At 42.5% G+C, this 25,277-nt stretch overlaps 2 protein-coding genes and 1 long non-coding RNA gene across 3 annotated transcripts in view; 1 reads left to right on the forward strand and 2 right to left on the reverse strand.

The window, feature by feature from the left end:
* Window positions 1–2,539, reverse strand: part of GCNT2 (glucosaminyl (N-acetyl) transferase 2 (I blood group)) — a 35,357-nt gene extending 32,818 nt beyond the window's left edge. Inside the window, exon 1 of the mRNA XM_019752340.2 lies at window positions 1,621–2,539. Coding sequence (XP_019607899.1) covers window positions 1,621–2,539 — 919 coding nt within the window. The remainder of the gene's footprint in view (window positions 1–1,620) is intronic.
* LOC109458561 (N-acetyllactosaminide beta-1,6-N-acetylglucosaminyl-transferase) overlaps window positions 2,469–25,277 on the reverse strand; it is a 43,963-nt gene continuing 21,154 nt past the window's right edge. The window contains exons 2-3 of the mRNA XM_074335239.1: window positions 21,156–21,914; window positions 2,469–19,320 (exon numbers count right to left, since the gene is read on the reverse strand). Of these exons, the coding sequence (XP_074191340.1) occupies window positions 19,295–19,320; window positions 21,156–21,914 (785 nt within the window). The 3' untranslated portion in view covers window positions 2,469–19,294. The remainder of the gene's footprint in view (window positions 19,321–21,155; window positions 21,915–25,277) is intronic.
* On the forward strand, window positions 13,182–25,105 carry LOC141572151 (uncharacterized). The gene is made up of 3 exons (XR_012497327.1): window positions 13,182–13,318; window positions 21,901–22,114; window positions 24,618–25,105. It is a non-coding gene; the product is annotated as an uncharacterized LOC141572151 (long non-coding RNA).

The following is a 25,277-nucleotide window of genomic DNA, read 5'->3' on the forward strand; positions in this document are numbered from 1 at the left end:
AAGAAATGATTACTCCTTCTTTGCCTGGTGCAAGAGACACAGTTAAAGCTTCAGGCCACACAAATCCAGGATTAGATCCCAGCGTTGCCTTAAGCAAGCTGAGTGAACACGAGCATCTTACTTCAATCTCTCTAAGTCTCTTTTTCTTCATCTGTACATGAGGATAACAATGATTATTTCTTATAATTAAAGAAATGATGTAGAACATATCTAGCACAAACAAACTGTATCAACAAAAATAGTATTAGATGCCACATATAGAATATTTACATGTGTTTAAAATAGCTATTTATAAATAATAAGGATGAACACACAGTACACTTTGATAAACGTTGGTTCATTCATCCTCCTACAAATATGGGATCTAACAATTTAGTATCTCTGAAAATAAACTGCTCAGGGGACAGCATAAGTCTCTGTCCCCAGTCACCTTGCTGGTCCTCTTTCTGTCTGTTTCCCTACATAGATTTCTGTGACCACCACTCTAGCTCTTAGAAATGCCGGGTGATTGGGCACCTAATAACTTCTGCGAGTGTGTTTTCAGACACGAAGGTAGCTTCAAACAGCATTCAAATGCATCAGCAATAACAATACTATAACAATACTACATGTAAGAACAGGGAGTTACTTCAAGCATGGCAGGCACAGGGCCACCCTCATACCAGGCTGACACCCACAACCAAGCTGGCATAATAGTGGAAACTACTGTATTGGGACATCAGTAGGAACAGGTGTGCAAGTCACACAGGTAACCCCAGACAGCATATGGGAAACAGTTTTGAAAACAAACCCAGTTCTGAATCAAAGAGGGAGTTTAGTGCTGGGTTTTGTTTTGTTTTGTTTTGTTTGCCATCAGTTTACTGGCATACATTGGACCCCTTTCCAAATTATCATAAACAATAGAAAAGACTTCACAGCATATAAACCCAAGAGGCTGACAACTGGAATTTCTAATAAAACTCTGTAACTTAATATTTGGTCATTTACTTTGGATCAACTCCAGCTAGAATCTCTCTGTGTGTGTTTCAACTCATTGTTACCCATTCTTCTAGGCAATAAAATATCATACTAGATTTATTGAACTACGTCACTTGAGACCTGAGTATTTTTCCAGGTCTTAGAGACAGTTCAGCCAGAGTGATAATTTGTAAACTATCCAAAGAGGATTCAGATTCTAAAAACAGCCCCATGAACTCTGAGCAATGATTTGGAGCATCAATGTAATACTGTGTAACATCCTCTGAATGAAATACTACCTATTTCAACTCATAAGTTTTAGAATGCTTATGAAAAATATCAGTCTCGTTACGTTATAGCCGTGCTTACAGAGGACTAGAAAAGCATTCATTCCAAAGAGTAAATGTTGGTAACTATGTGATGTATGATCAAAGGTTGTTTTGCCAGAGCTCCTATAGGTCAGCATATTTCTCAGATCACTGCATTGCATATAGTTATAAGACCACCAGAGCTGGCACTAAACTGGCACTAATAAGCAACCAGACTAATAGTTTTCTAAGCATTTACATTTTTTTTCCAAATGAGTCAGTTCTCTAGAAGAGTTGAATGGAAGCAAACTCAATCTATGAATAACAAAAAATGGTAACAGAAATGGGTACCTACCAGGAATCCTATTAAGTGTCACCCAGAAATGTTCATCAGGACTGTAGGTGTCTTTTGACCACTGTAGTAAATCAATGGCCCTTTTGTCATAGAAGATAAAGTTGACAAACTCTCTGGTAAGGGCCACATAGGCAGTGCCAAAGTAGATGGTCAGCTGATGTGGAGGTGAGGTTTTCAAAATATTAGTATTTTGCACAAAAGAGCCATCTTTGCCCAGGTGCTCGCGATGGACGTATTTGGTCCGACCTATTGCGTGAGCTGGAGGCAGCACCCCAGGGGTAATGTTTTTCCCTTTAAATCCTTTCAGATACTGAACTATTTCCTTGTTGGTTTTCAGGGGGAAATCTTGCCCACAGGTGTTGACAGCGTACTTCCACGGAACCACGGAGGCCACCAGGTCTTTAAGGCAGTTCAGGTCGGCCTGGAGCCTGGAAATCCCTGCGTAGACCACAGCCTCTATCTTCGAAGCAATAAAAGCATTTTGGAAGCAACTCAGTAACTGCCACACTGATTTCTTAAACTCAGCTGTGGCTTTCTCATCCACATGAACACAGTAGACATTTTGGGGCATGTAGATAGCTCTGAAGAGCCTTTCAAAAGTATCAAAGTCCTTATGGATGACCATGACATATGCCAATGGGAACACCACTTCTTCTTCTGACAGGGGGCTTGTGATGTAGTGATTCTGGATCAGGTACTCCTCACATGGGACGCTTCCCAAAGGTGATGTCAATGTCTTGTCCCACAAAAAAGGTGACTTATCTTCTAACGCGTCCTTACAGGCATGTATTCCAGGATACCTTTCACTGGAGCTATTCAGCTTCTTTTTTGGCAGGCTTAATTGGGTATTGTAATGCATCACAAAAATAACCACACTGAGCACAGTGAAAGCAAAAAGGCAATACTTCCAAAAGTTCATTATTTTCACTTCTTCGGGGGAAGGAACTTCTCTCCAGGGACTCAGAAATGATCTGTTCCTGAAGCCACGAGTGTGGAGAGGTTGAATGGACTTCTTCGGGCAGTCTTCAATTTCGACAGCTTCTCAAGCGGGCTTCCTTTTCCCGAGTCCTTTAATCCTCATTTATTTTCTGCTTCAATGCTGTGTCCATCCTCTTTGGCGGCGGCGGGAGAGGACATGCTTCTCTAACACGCACCGGTCTCAGGCCCCAGCGCTGGATCCTGGCAGGGCGCAGAGCGCGGCGCGGGCGTGCAAGCCCAGCCCAGCCCAGCCCAGCGCAGCGCAGCCCAGCCCAGCCCAGCCCAGCCCAGCCCTTCGGGAAGCCCGGCTTATTTGCATATGAAACGCAAGTGGTGGATCTTAGCAAATTACGTTCTGGAAATGGGATGACGAGTCCTTTTCTCTGGGGTTGAGTTTCTCTTCCTTAACCCCAACCCCCTTCCATCTAATCAATTCCGATCTGATCTCCCTTCTCTCCTCAGGCTTTCCCCCGCCTTTTAGAATAAGTGGTTGTACTTTCTCACGTCAGCCCCGCAACTTGCAAGCAGCCTTTGGAAACCACAGCACTTGAGACTAATGCTCCTCCAGTATACACTCTTCCTGTTTCTCGGCCACCTCTGTTCATGTCATTGTTATCTCTACCTCTGAGCACATACACAGATAAGGATAAAGCGCACTTGCAACATGTCTTAAGTACAAGATTATCAGCCACAGAAAGTCTGGTGTTGAGGTAAGTGTTCCCTGGATTAAATCAGACAGTGTCTGATGGTGTTACATAGCATATACGTGTGCGTGCAAGCTATGGGAAGAGGGAAATAAAAGTTACAATCTTAGGGGCCTGGGATGAGGGCAGAAAGAACCTAGGAGTGACTTGTAACATTAAAGGGTTGGTGTGGATGACATAAATGAAATAAACACACCTTAGTTTGCCCGCCAGAGAGAAAGGTGATAGTCATTGTTCCCAGAGAGCAAAAGTTGGTTCTCATTTCACACAGAGCTTCAGATAACTTGAGCTGTTGACACAGTATTATCTACAATATGTGAAGTGACTAGCCACTGGGTCTCTATATAAACATGAAATCTTTAGATTTGAGGTCATTTCATAGAACCCAAAGGATTCTACTTCCCTCCCAATGTCCTCTCCCACTTCCTTACTCTGAAGAAAGAACAAAAACTTCTGGCTGCAGTAAAATTCCTGGAAGTATCAGTCAGTGAAATTCTGGGGAGCCAGGAAGAGAAGCCCAGCAGGTCTGGTCACATTACAGAGGGGTTCTCATAGCTCAGGTGTGCCAGGTGCCCTCCAGCGCTCAGCAAATGTGGAGCACAGTGCAGACTGATGCAGGTGGTAAGGATGCTTCTGGGGGAAAGTCACCAGTCCAACTAAAAGATAAACAGTGGCAGCCACAGTGGGTGTGTTAAAAATGGCCTGCTCCCATCTCATTGCTACAGTCACTGCGCTATCCTACCTGTCTGGACATGGTGTGGCAATTGGAGCAGCTGCCCCTGTTAGGAAAACATCTGGTGTATAATGCAGCAATCTCCTTGCCCCTTCCTAAGGCAAACCACCCCTTAACTTCCTATAGTTCCCTGGATGGATGAATGGCAACAGTAGCATGAATGTGACATATTGATTTGGAGATAGACCCAAAGAATTGGCAGGGATCTTATAGATCACCTAATACAACACTTTATTTACAGATGGGGAAATTAAGGCCAATAAAGATACTTTTTTTCAAAGTCATTCAGCTGGATGGAAGCCAGAGCCTTAATTCTACAGTTCCCATAGTCCAGATTCTGGAGCCAGTCTAATTGACTTGCTATTTCATATGGTTAAGAACATTAAATAAGCATTAGCAATTTGTATCATTGTCATTTCTCTTTTGAAAAACATCCAACATCTCTGACCCTGTTAATGAACAGATATTTTGATTTGTGTTCTTAGTAATGGAAAAGAAAAACATGTACTTTCTTAAGGCTTTCAAATGGGTTGAACTGGGTTATTCCCTCCTGGGTTATTTCCCAGGGGGGGAAATAGTAGGAATGTGGTTATATAAAGAGAAGAACTGAATAGTCCATTTTGATGCCTTCCCTTCAGTATTACTAGAGCCACACCCTTTTCTGCAAAATACATCCTTGGCAGGATTTGTGGAGAGCAGGAGAGGGAAAGGCTGATGTGAGGCAAAGGGCTTTCAGTGCAGGTTCAGTCTGGGGGGGGGGGGGGGGGGCACGTTTCCCTTGAGCCTTGATCCTACAAGAGGGAGCTCCGGTGGAATGCCACTGCAAAGCAAAATCAACAAATCTTTAATCATGAGATTTAGTCAAAGCAGATTGCAGATGGGAGGGGTAGAGTGTATCATGATTTACAGTTCAAAACAGCAGTATCAAAAAAACCCCAATACTTCTATAGTTTGTTCTGCCTTATTTACAAAGGTTTAGATGAACAGCCTGAGATTAGAATATGATGGCTTTTTAGCAGTTGGCCCAGCAGGAGGTTTGTTTGCCTGGTATCTGTGGTAACTGAACAGGCACTGCCTTCCAGCAAATAATTGGGCAGGCTTAGCTATTATCTTCCAACCAGGACATTATTTCTGCTCTGTTCACTTCAGTTGCTTAACATATTGAAAACTGTCCTCAAGTGGAAATTTTGTATCACTCTCTGCCTCTCTGCCCCAGGATTACGTTTATTGTCCAAACAAGGAGACAGCACAAGGAGAGCAGCTAGCAACACATAATCAGCTCAGCTCAACATTAAAATAAAAGGCTCTGCTATCTGGGGGCTTTCCAAGACCTCGGTGGGATCTTTTTTCCCTCACAATCAGTTTTCATTAACCTTACATCCACACCAGCTGGGCCATCACACACAAAAATGAATGCTGGTTCTCTCAGAGGCACGGTTGGAACCTGGCCTGACTTGTTCCCAAGTCCTTATAGTTCTCCTCTATCTCAGGTTGCTTCTTTTTGCATAATTATTAGCTACTGAATCAAGGCAATGCTTTTGATGGGTCTCTCATGCCCATCAACTTTACACCATTCTGCTCCCCATTTAAGGCTTTGGTTGCTTCAGTCTAGCAATCTGGCCACAAGCGAGACACAGAAAGTAAATAAGAAAAGATCTCCCAGCAACCAAAACAGTGATCACATGTTGTAGGCTGGATTCACACACTAAAATGTGTACAGGCAGGTAAGTGAAAAAGTAAGTGAAGCTAGTTAGAGGGAATGAAAAACAGGGCTGGTTAGTTCACAAGCTAACACTTGGCCAAGGTGTCATGGGCATGGAGGGAGAGTGGGGACCCTGGTGAAGAACCTGTGTCCCCCTAAAGCAAGCAGCTCCTTCTCAACGCCATGCTGTACCATAGGGCCAGTGCTGCCAGCTTTTCAGATATTTTAAGAGAAGTGAGAAATCTGAATTTTATTTTAAAAAAAACCCCAAACTCCTAAAATGTTATCAAGTAATTAAAAAAATTTAAGACAGGAGCACACGCACCTACTTGCATCCTGAAGACTGTACCTTTGGTGTAAGCATCAAAGGCTTACACTTCTTTTGAGGCTTAGCCTATTAACTCTTAGTTTAGACACACACAATCTTAAACCGTCTCAGACCTAAGAAGGTAAGAAGTCACAGATCAGAAGAGGGAGGTAGAACTAGGAGATTCAGGCGCCATATTGTCAGCAATAGGTGATGGGCTGAGAATGAAATAAGCTCAAGAAAAACTCCAAAAGCAGATCAGTGCATGATCACTCAATGAAAGGATAACCGTCATTCGTACAGCCTAATATTTTATTACTGTCGATCAATACCTCTAGCATCTGTAATTATCAAATAAGTTAACATCTATGAAAGTGCTTGAAGACGAGCAAGGCAAACACTGGGTCAATCAGACCTTCTTGGAAAACAAGCAGAGTCCTAACGTTTAGTGAAATAGAAATATGAACGTATGAATAAGTATCTTCTCCATATATTCTGCATATTCTATTTAAAAAGGCATTCCTGAAATGTTTATTCAAAATAGTTTTTTAAGTTAACCATTTCGTGTACAAAAGGGTAGGCTTTCAGTTATCCAGAAAATTCACAATTATGACAAAAATTTTTCCTAAAAAATATTAGGCAAATATGTGTACCACATGATTCACATCAGGAGTGAATAGCACCTCTGTCAAGAGCCAGATAGTAAATATTTTAGACTTCTGTGCCATTTGGTTTCTGAGGCAACCACTCAAGTCTGCTACTGTCGCATGAAAGTAGACATAACAATATGCCCTGTTAAAACTGTTTATGGGCATCAATGTCTCAATGTCATATCATTGTCGTGTCATGAAATAGTCTGCTTTTGACTTTTTTCCAGCCATTTAAAAATGTAAAATCATTCTTAACTTATGAGCAGTACAAAAAAAGACTAGCGTTAGCCCATGGACTGTATATAGTTTGCTGATCTCTGTTCTAGATTATAACCATGTTCCTCCAGGCCTAAATTTTGCAATATCAGAGTCTTTGCAATCACCTGTAATTTCTGTATCTTTCCCAACGAAGAAATGTGAAATGAGGGAAAACAGTAATGGTGATCATCCTTCTATAACCATCTGGGTTATAGTGCAGAACCCTGAACAATATGCCTGGGTGTCTTTTCTTCTATAAAATGGAGCTATTAAGAACAACGACTTCATAGAGTTCTTAAGATTTAGATTGGTTAGTACACAAAAAGGAGCTTAGGACAATGCCTTGCACATAGAAAGTACTCAACAAATCTTAAGGCGTCTCTCTGCGTTGCCAATCTCAGCTTATCTAGGACCCAAACACTGCGTCCACCTTCCTAAGTAGGTTTAGAGAGGAACAGCTATGCTTCATTATTCAGAGTGGCCAAGACATGGAAACAACCAGTGTCCTTCGATATGGATGACTAGATAAAGAAGATGTGGTACATATATACCATGGAATACTACTCAGCCATAAGAAAAGATGAAATACTGCCATTTGCGATAATATGGATGGACCTTGAGATTATCATGCTAAGTGAAATAAGTCAGACGGAAAAAGTCAAGAACTGTATGATTTCACTGATATGTGGGATATAAAACTGAAAGCAATAAATGAACAAACAAGACAAATAAGCAAGCAAAAACTCATACTAGACACAGACAACAGGATGGTGGTTATCAGAGAGAAGGGAGGTAGAGGGAGAGGTAGAAAGCATAAAGGGGTCAAATATATGGTGACAGAAAGAGAGTTGACTTCGGGTGGGGAACACACAACGCAATATAAAGCTGATATAGAACTGTACACTTGAAACCTATATAATTTTATTAACCAATGTCACCCCAATAAATTTAATAAAATTAAAATAAATTTTTAAAAAAGGAACAGCTGTGCTTGAGGGGTCATTCTGTCCTGAAAAGATCCCCAAGCCCAGACAAGAGGCCTTCAGGCCGTCCTTCTCATTGCAGCATCAGCCTCTGCTGCCTCTCCCCTCCACAGAGCGGGAAGTTGCCCTTCATTCACAACTGCAGCCTCTTGAGCCTGTTTCTAATTGCATCCAACTTGGTTATCTCCTCTTCAGAGAGCCAGGCTGCTGGGGCACCCTACGGAAAGCTAATGGTACAGACAATTCACAGTATGGTGGTGATGTTCAAGGCTTTGGAGTAGGTTTTAAGATCTGGCTCTGCTGTTACTACCATGTTTCCCTGAAAAGACCTAGCTGGACTAACAGCTCTAATGCGTCTTTTGGAGCAAAAATTAATGTAAGACCTGGTCTTATTTTAAAATAATATAAGACCAGGTCCAATATAATATAATATAGTATAATATAATATAATGCCGGGTCTTATATTAATTTTTGCTCCAAAAGACGCATTAGAGCTGACGGTCCGGCTAGGTCTTATTTTTGGGGAAACACAGTATGTGACCCTGAGAACGTTTCTTGGGATCACTGTGTCTTAGTTTCCCAATGTTTAAAAAGGAATAGTTTCTAGTCTCCCGAGTGGTGGAAAGTAAACCGGGTGAAGAAGTCTTCTGTGTCTTCTCACCCTCCTATTCTACATGCTGCCACCCATGTCACCCCATTCTTCCAGGGTTACATTGCTTTTTCCTGCTTCCCTAGCAGCCTCCTTGGGGTAGCATGTTTCTTTCCCTCTTGTAGTTGATTGCCCAGATTTAACTCTAATTGCTCAAACAAAAACAGACAAACCAACCACCACAAAAATTTTACCTTTGGCTGTATTCTGTTAGATTTCCAGGAAAAGAAGAAGTGATTCTTAGTCTTTCTATACAACTTTTCTGTTTCCAAATGTCTCTTCTGAGAAAAATGATTGCAAATTTATTTGCATGTCCAAGGTCTATCCAAATCTGGATATTCTTCTGGTATCCTTCTCATACCCAATACCTCCAAACTCCTCCACCCCCATATTTTTGAATGTTGAGTTGAAGTTGCAAGTGGATTGCGCCGTATTTCTACTAAGAGACAGTATTTTATAATTCAGCTGTTGGCAGAGATGAATATCTTGAAGATACTCTTTATCTTCTGAACATTTTCAAATAAATGAAAACAAAACCATCTTAATAGGCCGGCCCAGTGGCTCAGGCCATGAGAGCTCCATGCTCCTAACTCCGAAGGCTGCCGGTTCGATTCCCACATGGGCCAGTTGGCTCTCAACCACAAGGTTGCCAGTTCAATTCCTCGAGTCCCACATGAGGATGGTGGGCTCTGCCCCCTGCAACTAAGATTGAACACGGCACCTTGAGCTGAGCTGCCGCTGAGCTCCCGGATGGCTCAGTTGCTTGGAGCGCATCCTCTCAACCACAAGGTTGCCGGTTTGACTCCCGCAATGGGTGGTGGGCTGTGCCCCCTGCACTAGTAACGGCAACTGGACCTGGAGCTGAGCTGCACCCTCCACAACTAAGATTGAAAAGACAACAACTTGACTTGGAAAAAAGTTCTGGAAGTACACACTGTTCCCCAATAAAGTCCTGTTCCCCTTCCCCAATAAAATCTTTAAAAAAAAAAAAAAGTCTTAAAATAGAATGGTTTCCTTCAACTTCTAATTTTAATAGCTCTGTTAAAGTCTTGACTCATTTTCAGTTTATTCAATCCACTGTCAAACTAGCTTCTTTCCCATAGAATCTGTCATTTACTTGAGTTTAGACAGTTTGTTAGGGCAGAAAGTACTTGGATAAATCCCAAAAAGCAGATGTTTCTTCCGCTTTCTTAGAAATTAAAGCTAGAACAAATTTGCTGCCAAAATGTGTCCTGTGTTTGTACTTTGAAGAAAATCTTTGCATTTGATTTTCCCACTGCTTAAAGTGGCTTTCAATTCAGATTTTATATTTACCAATCCTTCCTTTTAGATGACATCTTTAAACTCTATCCTTTCTCTGCAAAAACAATGGAAACAGACCAGGCTCAGTCCTGGTCTGCTGTGGGTAGGGCCCTCAGGGCTGATTGTGTAGTTTTGATCACTATCCTTCAACGTGTCTTCAATGAGTTATAACCTACGTAATTGAGTGGTTTTGATTATAATGTTTTCCAGTTCATTGATCTGTGCTGTTCTGTGAGACATAAATGTCTAGGGCACTAATTCTGATCCTGAGATGCGCTGGACGTTGGGAAGCTGAGCAGGAATGTGTGGCAGTGGAACTTAGGGTGACCAACTGTCCCGGTTTGCCCAGGAGTGAAGGGTTCCCCAGGACGTGGGATTTTCAGTGTTAATACTGGAGGGTCCTGGGCAAACCAGGAAGAATTGGTCACCTTAGACACCATCGGTCCTACCCACTCATTGCTGAAAGATATACTGTCTAGAGGGGATTCAATAAATGATCAGTGTGGAAGGAAAATAAATGTTTAAACCTGTGGTGACCTGCTGATCATCAAAAGTCTGCAAACTGTAGTGCATGAAAACTCTACATGACCCTTCCCCAAACCACCGAGACATGGGGACAAAATAGCTAACATTTGTGGTGTAGCTCTTCGTGAGCCTAAAAGAGTGCACTTAAACCATTCTAACTACACAGATGTTCACCAGTATATGTAAGAATGCCTTGGCAACAACCTATGTAATAATGGGAGAAGCTAAAAGGAGAATAACTGTATTATTACAATGTTAAGTGTGTCTAAAATCCCCTCCCTCCACACCACATGTGACTGGAGAGATCTTATTTCTGCAGAGGGGGGATTAATAGAAAAATATGGGGGCTCATGAATGGAAGTACTTATTTTAACATCTATAATAAAGGAAGCTAGAAAATGTTAACTGATTTTATGGGAACAGCATAATCAACCAGCCGTTTGATCTCTCTGACTCTCAGTTTCCGAATTTATGGAACGTTAGGATCGGAACTAGACGCTCCCTTAGGCTCCTTTCAGCACTAAGTGCTGTTATTACTACATCTTCCGCACAGGATAAAGAGCAGGCTGTTATTACAGGAAAACTGCACTGAGGAGTGATGTTGAGATGGAGTAAGTGCATGGGAAAGTCCAAAATGTGGCAGGGTAATTGACCAGAGATAAATCAGAAGGGATGGAGGTGAAGTGGCAGGCAGTTAGCTGACAGACCGCAGTCCTGAGAGAGCAGGAACCAGGTGGGGAGGTTTGCAGCCTCTGCAGGACACCACCCAGCACCTAGCCAGGACCTTGGGGTCCGGGGTGGGCAGTTTTTCCATGGGATGCAGGAGGGCATTTGGAGTCCTAGGCAGGAGGCCTTCACTCTGTGGAACCACAAGAAGCTCAAAGAAGGAGTCCTGGCTTAACTGAGGAGAACATTACAGAATTTCAATGAAAGAGGAATTGTTCAGGGCTTGGAGCTAAGGAAGGGGTGATTAAAGAGGAGATAAGTAGGAGAGAGGACTGGTGAGGACACCTGAGTATCTCCAGCTTGCTTAGTGAGGATGACAGTTTTACCCTCGGATGTCTTCATGGTTAAGTTCTGATGTTTTAAATCTGGCTAAAGAGGAAGATTATGGGGAATGGGTATCATCCACCCATTCTCTGAAAATATGGCACTAAAGTAGATACAGCGTAAATCTATTTGGGGACAACCTTCTGCCACTCTCGGTTTTGTTCAAAAGCATCTCAAAAAAGAAAGCCACATACCGCGTGGGTCAGAAGATGAGAGAAAGAGAGGCCTGTAAGTGGCTCTGGTATTGAGAAATCCCCTTAAGAAATTGTTAGTTAGGGAATTAATCAGTATTATTACCTGCTGCTTTGGATTTAGCTTTCGAAGTTTACAAGTTGTCCACTCTGAGTCTCAGGGGGAAAAAAAAATCACCAAAAATCTTAGCAGGGTCATCTGCTTCACCAAATGATAGATGAATTCCATCAAAGAAGCAGCCTTATAAAAACCCAGATTGTTTTTTAAGCGGGCGTCTCTGCTGTTGGGCTGTTCTTTTCCTTCACTGGTGCAGTCAGACACCAGTTTGGTAAGCTCACGGATGGTGGGCCTCAGCCTGAAGCACAGTCTGGTTTGAGCTGGTGCTGCCCCCAAAATTGAGAACCCCAAGATGAGCCAGATGCTTTGGAAAAACTGGGGGAAAGAGGATAATCCCATTGCTGTTGACCTGAAGCAGAAAGGTCTTCGGGAAATATCCTGGGAAAACTGAGCATGGTTAGAAGATGCTGGCTGAAGCAGACCCCTCAGGACTTGGCAGGGGAATTGGGGCTCTGTGTGTGTGTGTGTGTGTGTGTGTGTGTGTGTGTGTGTATGTGTGTGTGGTGATGGAGGTGGTGGTGGAGGAGGAGGTGGTGATTTGCAGCTGACTGCTGCCCAGTGCTGAGGAGCACGTTAAAATTTATTTCCATCTGACTCAATTCAGTAAAGATTTATTCTTATCCCACTGGATGCTCACTATGCTGCTAAAAATACAAAAGACCCCGAAGAGATTATAGTCCAGTCAGGGTAATGTGATATTTACCATCATAATTATAATGCAGAGAAGATTATAGAATGACATAAAGGAGTTACAACAAAGGTTTACAAGGGTATACAGTTCAGGAAAAACAAAGGGTCAGGAAAAGCTCCATAAATGACCACCCTTGAATGAGGTCTATTGAAGTTGTCATTTAAATCAGAGAGATGGAGGGGATTGGCCGAAGTAAAGAGAATGACATGCAGAAAAGTACCAAAAGTAGGAACACAGGCATGCTTTTTTTTCTGGAATGTTGCTTTCAGGGAAAGCAGCAGTGGGGATTGATAGTGAGGTATTATCAGTGATATACGACAGGGATATGTTGATATCCGACATGCTATGTGGATATCGCTAAATAATTCACTAAACTGTTGAAACTCACTGAAGCTTTTGGAATTGAGAAGTTATTCTTAGAGCTATGCCTTAAAAAGAAAAATATGTCAAGAGTGTTAGAACGGTTTGAACAGAGAGAGCTGGGCCAGAAAGACCACTTGGAAGGGTCCAACAATCCACTTGAGAAGCACGATGGCTGGAATTAGAGCAGTGGTGATGGGAACAGGGAGGGTGATATGCGCTAGAAATCTATCTCAGACAGAATGTGCAGAATGTGCTGATTAGATATGAGGGCTGCACGAGGAGAAGCTGGCTGAGAGGATGGCAGTGCCAGTCGCGGAGATCCTGGATAAATGTGCTGGTGAGGAGTAGGGAGGTGGCAGGGGGAGTACGTCAGCAAGTGCAAGGGGAGCCTCAGGAGACGATATCCGAAAGACAGGGAGGAATGTGGGAGAGGGCCTGAGAGCAAGATGGAGCGTTGTTATTCATCAGGACAAAAACAGGGCTGAGCTGTGGACGTAAGTGAGATCACCAAGGGAGAAAGAACAGTAAGAGCCATAAAACAAACTGAGGAAAGACTCAAGGGCGGGGGCGAGGGTGGAAATGGGGGGGACGGTGTTCACTGAAAACTTAATTTCCTTAATTCTGATTTTCACTGAGAAGAGTGGCTCTAAAATCAACTTTTACTCAAGTCTTTCAATTCAATAGTTGGTAACCAAGAATATGAAAAGAACAGAATTATCTATTTAAAAACAAGTTTCTCAAAGAGGGATTATATAATAAAAGCAATGGCCTTTAGCAGATTTGGCAACATGACAGCCTTTTCATAATGCTGGAAGTTGTAGCTGAAACTCCTAAGACAAAGTCAAAGTTCTACGACAAAGTGTTGCTCAAAGGCTTCAGTCTTTGATAATTATGTCTTTGTAGCACGTTGAACCTCTCTGCTCTCTAAGGAAAAACTATTTTTAAAAAAGAGAGATTCTATGCATTGCATTATGGATAAGGGACAGAACACTGAATCAGAAGTAAAATGATCTGAATTTGTGCACTGACTTGGCCAATTACTAGCCATTTTCAAAATTCAACACATATTTAGAGGTCAGGTTGCAAGGTCAGTGTATAAAAGAAAACAACATACAGTCAAAATTCCTCTGGAGAAAACTCTTGGGAATGTGCCATGTTAAAATGACACAGTTTCCAAATTTCCAACACGGCCAATTTTCCCTTTAATCTTAGTCCAGATGGTGATTTCCTCTAATGAGCACCAGATGAAATAGTTGGCTCATACTAAGCAGCTATGTTATGAGATGCACACTGTATCTTTACATTCATGATCTGTGGGAGCCAAGACCCAGCATGGGAAATGGCAGGATCCACTTCACGCTTACTCCAGACTCCAGACTTGTTGGATGGAGCAGAGGGCAGGGTGGGATGGCCGACACCATTCGAACTTACATACAGTGTGCGTGTGTGGGTATGTATGTATACAGTTGAGTTTGTGCAAGTTAAATGAAAATAAGCTGAGACTCTGTTGTATTGAGCCCTGCTCATGTGCCCGGGGTTGTGCTGGGTCTAAGGAACACAAAAATTAGCAGGTCCAGGTGCTCCCCTTGAAGCTCAGCCTGGAAGCCACGAGGAACACAAGCACAGCATCGCAAGACTAAGAATAGGACAGTGAGATGCAAGTGGAGCGAGTCCACAGGAGCAAGATTTAGGAAAGACTTTTTGAAGAATGTGACTCTAAGCTGAATCTTAAAAGAAAAGCACATATTCACCAGATGAGAGAGGAAGAGCACTCCAGAGCATCCTGGCAGAGGACTGCCATGCCTCGAGGCAGGGAGGGTGGAAGTGGCACATTTGGAACCCACAAGCCACGCAGTAGAGCTGGAGTGCAGTAGGGGGTGGGGTACATAGTGAGAGAAGGTGCTGGGAAGGCCAAGGAGCCAGATCATGGGGAGCTCCCTGAGCCTGGTGAAGGGGCTCAGATGCTGCGTTGGGGGTGATAGGGATCCATAAAGGTTTCCAAGAAGGAGAGAGATGTGATCACGAAATCAAGGTGCATTTTTACACAGGTCATCCTGTCACTGTGGAGAGTGGGTTTAAGCAGGCTGAGAATGGAGCCCGGAAAGTAGTCAGAAAGAAATCAGACCATTATAGGAGAGAGATGAAGAGAGATGGATGGCGGCACCAGAAATGGAGGGGAGGCCCAGAGCCTGATCCAGTTTATTGACGATTTACTCTGTACCTGGCACTGTGCCAAACACTTGCACACATTGTCTTGCAGCGTCTGCCAATAACCCTCTAAACAAGGGGCTGCCAGATCATGTCACCCCATGGCCTTCACACAAGGGTCTTGCCTACCTCATGCCAGGTCCAGCCCTCACCCTCACTCACTCAGCCACAGCCACAGGGCTGCTTTTCTGGCTCCTGAACACAGGGGCTCTGGCTCACCTCAGGGCCTTTGCACGCCCTCGTTCCTCTGCCTGGAACTCTTTCCCAGGTGGATGGCTGGCTGGTTCTCACACAGGAAGTGCAGTTTGTGTGCTACTTTCACCAAGAAGCGTCTCTCGACCCACCGCCATTTAAAGTAGGTCCCTTCCTGTATCAGCCTGCGTTTTCTTTTTTTCTGCCTACATTTTCTTCATAGCTACTTACCATAATTTTTAATTATCTTATCTGTCTACTTTTCATTATCTGTCTCCCACTTCTAGAATATATGCTCCATGACAGTTGGGGCCTTATTTGTCATATTCACTACTATAACCCAGTACCTACAGCCGTGTCTAGTGATTCATACATATTTATTAAATAATGACAACAATAATGACAATAGTAAAAACTAACACTTAAAATATGTGTCAGGCATGGGTCCAACTCATTTCAACCTCACGTATGTGATATAAATATTATTTTCTTCATTTTGTGGATGGAAAACTGAGGCCCCCAAATTTAGGTAACTTGTCCAAGGTCACACAGCTTGTAAATGGCAGAGGAGGGATTCAAATTCAGGCAATCTGGCTCCAGGATCCATGCTTTCAACATCTATGCCACACCACTACTCTAAAGCTGAGCTTTACAAAGGTTAGGTCACGTGGCTGTTGTTGGAAGAGTTTGGGTTGCAATCTTGTTCTCTCTGACTCTGGAAGCCAAGCTCCAGGGAAGGGCAAATCAACAGGGATTGGATGGTGAGAAATAGGAAGTGAGAGAAGCCAGCCTAGAGGTCTGAGCTAACAGAGGATGGTGTTGAATTCAGGGACACATGAGCTGAGTTTTGAGTGTGTAGGATTTGAGGTGTCCATTGCCCACACTCTCTACTGTGCTTCATATTTGTAAAATGTGGAATTATGTACCAACCGGATAAAATATTTGTGAAGATTAAACTGAGATAATGCAGACCCACAGGCAAATGTTCAGTAAACATTAGTTCCCTCATCTTTCCTGTACCTTCTGCTCACATGAAAAAGCCAAAAGTTTGGGGGAAATGGGCTAAATATCAAGACGGCATAAGGAACAAGAGAGAACATTCTTGGGTGGGTCCAATTATAGAATCGTTCCATAAACTTAATAAGTCTTAGAATTAGCTAAGTTTCATCTTCTGAACACTTGTGTTGCAATAATTAAATGAAGAACTTGTAAAACTAGGTCAATTTAACCTAAATGTATAAGTCTTAACTCTTCTTCCCCTAGATATTTCTTTTTATTCTTACTTCTTGCTGGGGACATGTAATATTTGTCTTTGGACAAGTCACATATTTTAATCTTAAATTTTCTCATCTGCAAAATTAGAACAATAGTCCTCCTCTTACAGGGTTCTTATAAGGATTAAAGGAGCTAATGTATAAGAAATCCTTTTGCAAACTAAATACTATCCAAAAATAATAAAGGAACATTATTAAAAATGTTTTTATGAGGGAAAAGCGGTAGGCTTGTTGAGATCATGCCACTTTCCACAAAGATAATTCAATTAGTATTCTCCAAGTTAAAATAACTCAAGTGCTTAAAGCTATATATCACATTAAATCTTGCCTCTCTGATATCATGTGGAGATGGTCAAAGCCACTCTGCCTGCAGGACAAGGAACCATCTTGCAGTGAGCCTTTGCTTTCATCTACCCAGCATCACTCCACCGCAGCCGTCCCCTAACCCCTAGCTCTAGTGTGGGAAAGCAGCCCGAAAAAGGCTAGTCAACATTCTTCATCCCCCTGATTTGTTTAGGGATAGGGCTGTGAGCCAAGCAGAACCAATCTGAGGACTCCCCCGAGCTGTTGCTGGAACTATTAGGCAAAAGACTTTCTTACCCCCCAGGAGTGCCAGCTGTCAGAACCAAACACCTGGAGCTACTTCTGACCTTCTCTGACACCATATGGGGAGCACCTGCCTCAATGAGGCCAACACAGAGGCAGAGAGATAGAGTGACCAAGTCCCAGCTTGCCTGGGATGTTCCTGGTTTTAGCACTAAGAGGCCCATTCCCAGGATCTACCCTCAGACCTGGGCAAACAGGGATTGTCAATCTCCCTACAGAGAGACAACCTGGCAAAAAAGAGTCCTGAATATATTGTTCCAACCCTTGATTCAGCTTCATTTGGAGGCCCTCCTTGAAAATCTTAATTCCGTGACTAAGTTCTAGTCTGTTTAAGCAACTTTGAGTTGCATTTCTGTCACTTGCAACTTACAGAGTCGTAACACACTCCCAAAGAATGTGCATATATAAATAAAACTCCAAGTTAAAAAAGCAAAATAAAATAAAGTAGGAAACATGCTATTTTTAGAATTCAAAAAGGAGGAAATGTGATCTTGTGGTCACTTCTGAGGTTGAGATAATTTGTTTGACAAAGGAGCTCTGAAAAAATATATACGAAAATGGAAAAAGGAAGAGAAGCAAATGAAAACATTCTTATGGAAGAAAAATATCATGGCATGAGAAAGGTCAGAGTACTGCGTGAGTGAAAATTCAAAAGAACAAACTTGTGCAGTGAGAGGGGGAAAAAAGCAGCTGAAGCCAAAGCATGTAGCAGCTTGGCCTTTTCATTAGAGATGGCCCTGACCTGAAGTGGGACAACAGGACAGTTTAGCCATAGGAACGGACTGCACAAAAACTAGACCACCAGCAGCTTCTGCAGATGCTAAACAATTTGACAAGATTTAAAGCAAAAATCTAAATGGCCTCTGGCACTCCTCCCTAGGGCAGGTAGGCAAAAGAAAATGCTAGAGGAATAATCAAAAAAGCTAGAGACAATGGGCTTTTCTTAAGGTGCCACAGTAGCAATGATTACAAAGATCTGAGAAGCTAAAAAATATAAGCGGGCACCAGAATTCGGGGTGAGGCACTGCTAGCAGAGCCTCGTGCTCTGTAGTATGAGGCAAAGAAATGTGTGCTCCTAGACAGTGTCCTTTGAGAATATGGCCAGAGGGGGAGGTGTAGACAATCTGTCTGTACAAAAAAGCCACAGAGGATGGAATGACAGCCACTCTGTCTGGCCTCCCCTGAAAAAGGATATGAGACTGGGGCCCCCAAGGGACTCCTTCTGGCCCCTCCATTTCTTTTTTGAATGCAGTATGGAAAAAGCCTAAGGGTAGAAAACCAAGAGAGAAGTCATTTCCTTAATAGAAAGACATTTAAAAAAAAATTGTGAAGACATGTGATTTAGTGCTAGCTCTATAAATATACTTTCTATGGAGTCCCACCAATTTTAAGCTATTTTCACTTTGTTCTCTGGTATCTCATCATAGGGTTCTAATCATTGCTTTGGTCATATTACTCTTGTGGATGTTGGGGGAACCTGATATGCCGACGCAGGGTCTTTCTAACAAAAACACTTTAGGATATTTAGGAGAAAGAGAGAAGGAAGGTTTGAGGAAGGAAGGTATGGCACACACTAGCCTTGCCTATTTGCAAAAAAAAAAAAAAAAAATGTTTATGCTATATTTACTGAAGAACCTTTCCCCTTAAAACATGGTGTTGAAAATAGAAGAGCTGATCTAGTTAAAGTGTGTCTGGTAATAAAGAAGCAGATTCACACACCAAATCTTAAGTCACAGAGAATGCTCAAGTGTAGAACCACTGGACTCCCTTGATTTTACATTGCTTTGAAGATGAGAGAGTCAACACTGGGGCTAGCGTGTTTGATGATTTATTTTCTTTAACTCACTTGTAATACCGGAAAGCCCCACCTATAAGCAGGATATCCTGATGCTGCTGTCTCCCTGAACCAGGACGGCCTCCAAAGTCTAAGAAAGTTAAGAGGCAAAGCCCCAGGAAATGTCACGTTATCCTGAAAAGCTTGCCTTCCGGAATCAGACCTGACAGCCCACTGACATGGCCAGGCCGTGCTCACCTGCCTCCCAGGAGAGATGCTCTCTTGGCAGAGCGCTCACCTCCAGTTTCTTACAAGGGAAATGGAATGCATTCGCCAGAACTAATTGGCATCTCGGAGTCCAGACTCACCAGCATTTCCACCATTCTATAAATTCCAGGTAGTCATGTGCTGGGTATTTATGTGCTTCTGGGCATTATGTCTTCTGCAAAGAAAAGCATGTGTAGGAATTAAAAGGGTCTTCCTACCTGTGCCCTCATTTTGTGGCTAGAAGATTTGAGGTTTCAAGAGATTACGTGATTTACATGGGGTCATACTGTTGCTATGACAGGGCAGAAGCCAGTGTGCCATACTGCAAACCTATAACAAAAATGGTTTTCTCTCCTGCACTGATCTAAGTACCATTCTCAGTCTCCCACCTTGTCTATTTGACTAAGTCTGGAAAGGAGAAGGAGGGTAAGGAAAAAAAGAGGGCGGCTGAAGGTTTGTTTTTTCCTTGATTTTCTTACACTGATTTGACATTGATGAGACTGACAGTCCTTTTTTCAAAGTAACCACAGACACTTAACACTAACCAAAACCCAGGTTTTTCTTTTTTTTTTAAACCAACAATCCAAGCTTTTGATAAATTATGAAAATATCTTTGTCTCAATACAATATTTAAGGAACCACATGGCTAGACCCAAACATTTACAAATCTTAAGGGAATAGTGAAAAGAGGGAGGAAATAAATATTTAACTATGAAAATCAGCCTCTAAGTACCTAAGACTCACCAATGAGAAGCCAGTGATGGAAATAATAGACAAAAAGTAAAAAAATGGTGGTCGTGGGGAGAGGAAAGTCAGGAAAGAGAGAGTGCACAGGACAGGAGCCAGTCCTGTTCCTCAGGCCAGTAACCCTGGGATTCAGAGCCCAAACACAATATTTTCCAGAGAAAGCTGGTGTGTTTATCGCCCAGCAGGCCCTGCCCTGCAGCCTGAGAGCACCTACCAGTGTTTCCAACTTGGCAGTCCCCCAACAACCAGAACAATGATTGCTTTTCTCTTGCTATAATAATGCCGTCCAGTTCATCAGAGATCCATTTTGTATTTTTCATTGAGTCCAAAGCCTGTATTTCCTTCAGAAGAAATCCTATCGTGTTTTATATAGTTTTAAAATAATAGAGCTGCTCCATTAGTAAAGGTAGAAACGTTTTGATGAAAAAGAACGGAGTATCTCCTAGAATCTCATTATTTATCTGAAGTAAAAAAATACCTGTGAGTATATATGTATATATATACATATATATATACACATATATACACATATATATAAAATTCTACACCTATGATATGGTATATGCATGAGTCCAAATATTTCTTAGCTCACTGAGTCAGGGAGACTGCTGTGGTGCCATAGTAAAGCCCTATGCTTTGCCATTCATTCATTCATCCGTTCATTCACGCACCTAACATATATTTATTGAGCATTTACTATGTGTTCTGAGCATTGAAGGTACATCAGTTAACAACACAGAAAATGACCCAACTTCATTGTGCTAATGCAGAGATGGCCAAGAACAAACCCATGCAAATAAGTTAATTTGATAATTCCAAGTGAATGTAACCTCTTTGAAAGGAAAACTAGGTGGGGTGGTCAGCTGAGACGACATCTGGCTGATAAGAAGGAGCCTCTGAAGGTAGGCAGGAGAATGGACAATGCAAAGGCCCTGGGGTAGGAGCAAGTTTGACAAATTTAGGGGAAAGAAGGAACTCCAGTGGGAATTGAGACAATAATATCTATTGTGGGTAAGATTTAATATGATGATAAATGAAAAGAACATGATGAACTACAAAGCAATACCACTGAAAGGTACTGTATGGCTGTGCTGGAAATCACAGTATCACATAGAAAACATCATTCTGCGTTTAGAAAGGATTAGGGTGAAAACTACATATTTCAGTTTTCATCTTCTACTTCACATAAAAAGGAGCAGGCTCTCAAAAAGCCCTTTCAAGTATGGCACATGGTCATCCTGTGAAATAAGGGATCTCACATACCTGGGATCCTGTTGAGCGTCACCCAGAAATGTTCATCAGGACTGAAGGTGTCTTTGGACCACTGGAGCAAATCAACAGCCCGTGGGTCCTGGAGAACAAACTTGGCAAACTCTCTTGATAGAGCCACATAGGCAGAGCCAAAGTAAATGGTGAGATTGTGGGGAGGAGGCGGCTTCAGAGCTGTGGTTTTGATCACGTAGGACAGCTCTTTGCCCAGGTGCTCACGATGGACGTATTTGGTCCGACCTATTGCATGAGCTGGAGGCAGCACCCCTGGGGTAATGTTTTTCCCTTTAAATCCTTTCAGGTAATGAACTATTTCCTTGTTGGTTTTCAGGGGGAAATCTTGCCCACAGGTGTTGATGACGTACTTCCATGGGATCTCCGAGGCCACAAGATCTTTGATGCAGTTCAGGTCGGCCTGGAGCCTGGAAATCCCACCGTAGACAACTGGCTCCATCTTGGAAGCCAGAAATGCATTTGGGAAGCAGCTCAGTAATTGCTCCACTGCCTCTTTAAATTCAACTGTTGCTTTTTCATCCACATGCACGCAGTAGACATTCTGGGGCATGTAAATTGCCCTGAAGAGCCTTGCAAATGTATCGAAATTGTGATGGATGACCATTATATATGCCAAAGGAAATTCAACTTCTTCTTTAGATAAGGGGGACATGATATAGTGGCTTTGGGTCAGGTATTCTTTGCAAGAAGACTTCTCATATATCATTAGTTTGTTTCTCCACAGGAAAGGTGTTTTGCCTTTGATAAAGGATGTGCAAACTTGAGTCAGCATCAAAGCGTCTGAATTATTCAGCCTCTGGAAGCTTTGCTCACCCCCAAAACTGAACACACAGAACACGATAAAAATGATTACACAAGAGACAGAAACTATAAAGAGGTAACGCATCGATGAAGACATGCCTCGAAGAGGAGCGAGATTTCAAAGACCGTGAAAATCCGTGAGTCCTTTCCCAAACTTACTTTTTTCTCTGAATTCTTATTTTGGTACATGCTCCAGCCATTCCTACCCTGAAGGAGACGCTGTGAATTTATTCTGTTTCATGCGGAGAGTCCAGCTGCTGGCTCTGTCCCCATGCTGATATTAGCAACTGATCCCGCCTTGTTCTCTGCCTCTCTCAACCCTCCTTTGTCTAAATCCCAGTAGCAGGTTGCTTAAGCCCAGCCTTTATCCCTCCCTCTGCCTCCCTGCTTGCATCTGAGAGCTGTTTCACTTAAACTCTGGTAACTGCGTTTCCCCTGCAGATTTAGTTTCTCCCATCTCTTTTCTTTCATGCCCCATGCTTCCCGCCACACCACGCCCCCTCCTTGTTATTGTCATTCAGGGAATTTGTACAGTGAAAGCCAAAGTTGAAATAATGTGTTCTGGCAGACAAGCATTTCCTGCCAGTCATCCGACAGGCTGTGACACTCACTCCCTCTCGTCATCATGGCAGTGATCCACAGCCTGGTCCCTCGACTCTTCCAGTACAATCCACTGGCTATAACATAGCTTTACTCTCAAATATGCTGCTTTAATGAAAAGAAATGACTGAAGTGACTAGTAAAATGAACCTGGCTCCTTTGTGAAGCTTTGCTGCCCCACCCTACCCTGTTCTAAAACAAGAGGTTGCAGGAGTTCCAGTCCTAGGGGATCTGAAATGGCAGCGATCCTGGTCTTGTGACTTTGAGATTAGGTGGCAGCCCCTCTCCTCTCATTTCCAGCATCCACTGTGGGGCCTGTCATAGAATATTGGAGTCACAGGAACAAGTTCCTAGCTATATCCCCGGATTTAGATGAGACCTTAAGGTTTCACTGCAAAGAATTTGAACCCTGGCCATAAATGATGTTTAGATTAGGAGATCTTGGGAACATTCAGGTCTTAACCACCCAAAGAACATCATCTAATACTCAGGGAGGTGCTTTATACCTGCCCAGTTAAGCTTATCAACCACCCAGGAAATAAATGTCGTTTTCCCCTATTTATAAATCATACTGTTTTGACTAAGGAATACTAAGCTCTTCCACTTAGAAGATTCTCTTCTTCAACTTTTCACTTTTCCACCAGCTCCTTTTTAATAGATTAACATATTTTATTTAAAATATACCAAGTACTGAATGCCTTCCCATGTCTCTCCACTATCTATCTGAACTTAACACTCCACCCTATGGCAATTAACTCACACGGGAGAATGAGCCCCACTTCACCCCATGAAGAAATAATGTTCTCTCTCCTTCCTTTTGAACAGTCTCTACCCTGTTATTAATGGACTAGAACAATACAGGTGTGCTGACTCCTTGCTTTCAGCACAGGTAGGCAAAGCAGGGCTACCTGCTGTGATTCTAGGCAGCCCATTCCACCCAAATGGCGTACAGCTTCCTGAGCGCACTTCAGGTTTTCATTCTTCTCGTTTGCATTGTTCCCGTTGTCCATTATTACAGGTTGGATATTATTTTCCTCTCTCCCTTACAAAATTCTCCTCATTCTTCAAGACCCATCAGAAATAAACTCTATGTAGAACCCACCTTTGGATTTGTTGGCAAAGTGGAAAAAGAAAATGCAGCCATTACATAGATAAAGCAGATCAGTCTTGTTCTTAGTGTTTCTGGGCAGTACAGCAAAGAAAATGATCATGGAAAGTTCATTACCAAGCTTCTTTTTTTTTCCAGGTAATACCTTCAAATGTTAGGTTATTATATATTCTGTTTCAAAACAACAGGGTAGTTTCAGTATCGAATTTGGCAATGCCTTTTTGCTTGAATGAATATTAAAATATTTACAGTTTGACAAAATGTTTAGTGTACAGATACATAATTAGGCCAACAGAGGCTGTTTATATGATTATTTCCAACTTGCTAATAACACAGGGGTTCCAATTTACACAGGCTTAGTGTAATTAATAGGACAGGTATTAATAATGTTACTGTATAAGAAATACAGATACTAGCCAAATTAGGAACTTCCATAATACTTCTGTATTCAATCCATTAATACAAATGGCATTGCTTGTGTACTGAAAATATAGCTGTTTTTTCCTCTCTGCCCTAGTGGCTGTTCTTGGGCCAACTTTCTCCACCTTCAGGTTTTGTTTTTAAGAAATCCCTATAGGAGAACTTTAAAAAAGGAAAATTGTTTGTTGCACTAGAGGCAGGCTGTCCCCTGTTATATCTTCCCTTCCTCATAGGCATACAGCCTGCTTAGCTGGAACAGACACCGCATGTTTTTTGCTACGAAGACTGAACAGCTTGGCCTTCCCAACCCACCTCTGACTGCAGGCAAGGACAGCGTTGGTTCTTGCAGGCCTAACAACTGTGACTTGTTACTCACTTTGTAGGCAATTACTCCCAAACTAGCCAATTATTCTGGCTAGACATGTTGATTCTCCCCTAGGGCTACCTTAAAGCTTTCTTTTCATTCCATTCAGAAGTCTTAATTTTTGTACATTATTTATGAATTTTCCCAGTTGTGAAGCTGTCTAGAACACAGCTCCAAAATGAAGAGGGTATCCTTTCTTTGAAATGATGGAAGACTCAGAACCTCAATGAAATAAAGACCTAATCAAAGAGGGAAAAGAATGCCTGACGCCGTGGCACTTCTAGGCTTTCCGTGTGAAGGGACAAGGAAGCCCCCGCCTGATGCTGCAAGACCTAGAGAAGAAGGAAGAGAAGGGAGTGTGCTGCTTGCCAGGCTAAGGGAAATCTGTGACGAAGGTGGCAGACGGTGGTAACAGACCTTGCATGTTGTGCTGAAAAACTTGGCCTTCATCTTGCTACCTAAGGAGCACGACCAAAGACTTGAGGTGGAGCAGTGCTCCCAGGCAACATGTGCCAACTGGGGGAAGAACAGGAACAAAATAAAACATGGTGCGAAAGTACCCATCAGCTCACGTATGCATAATGCACACATGAATAATAATACTATTAGATGTAAATAAAGCCTTTTAAACTATGAGGAAAAGGTGCTACTACTTAGCTACGCCTTCATTCACAAGGTTTCCTAGAAACAATTTCCAGGCTCTAACAAGGCTTTAGGTCTGTAGATATCCACAGAACATCAAATATTGCATCAGTTGAGGTTTTTCTTAAATAAAGAAATGAAGACGGGGGAAGGATTTAAAGTCCCA

The sequence above is a fragment of the Rhinolophus sinicus genome, linkage group LG06 (genome assembly GCF_036562045.2).
Source record: "Rhinolophus sinicus isolate RSC01 linkage group LG06, ASM3656204v1, whole genome shotgun sequence".
In the NCBI taxonomy this organism is placed as follows: domain Eukaryota; kingdom Metazoa; phylum Chordata; class Mammalia; order Chiroptera; family Rhinolophidae; genus Rhinolophus; species Rhinolophus sinicus.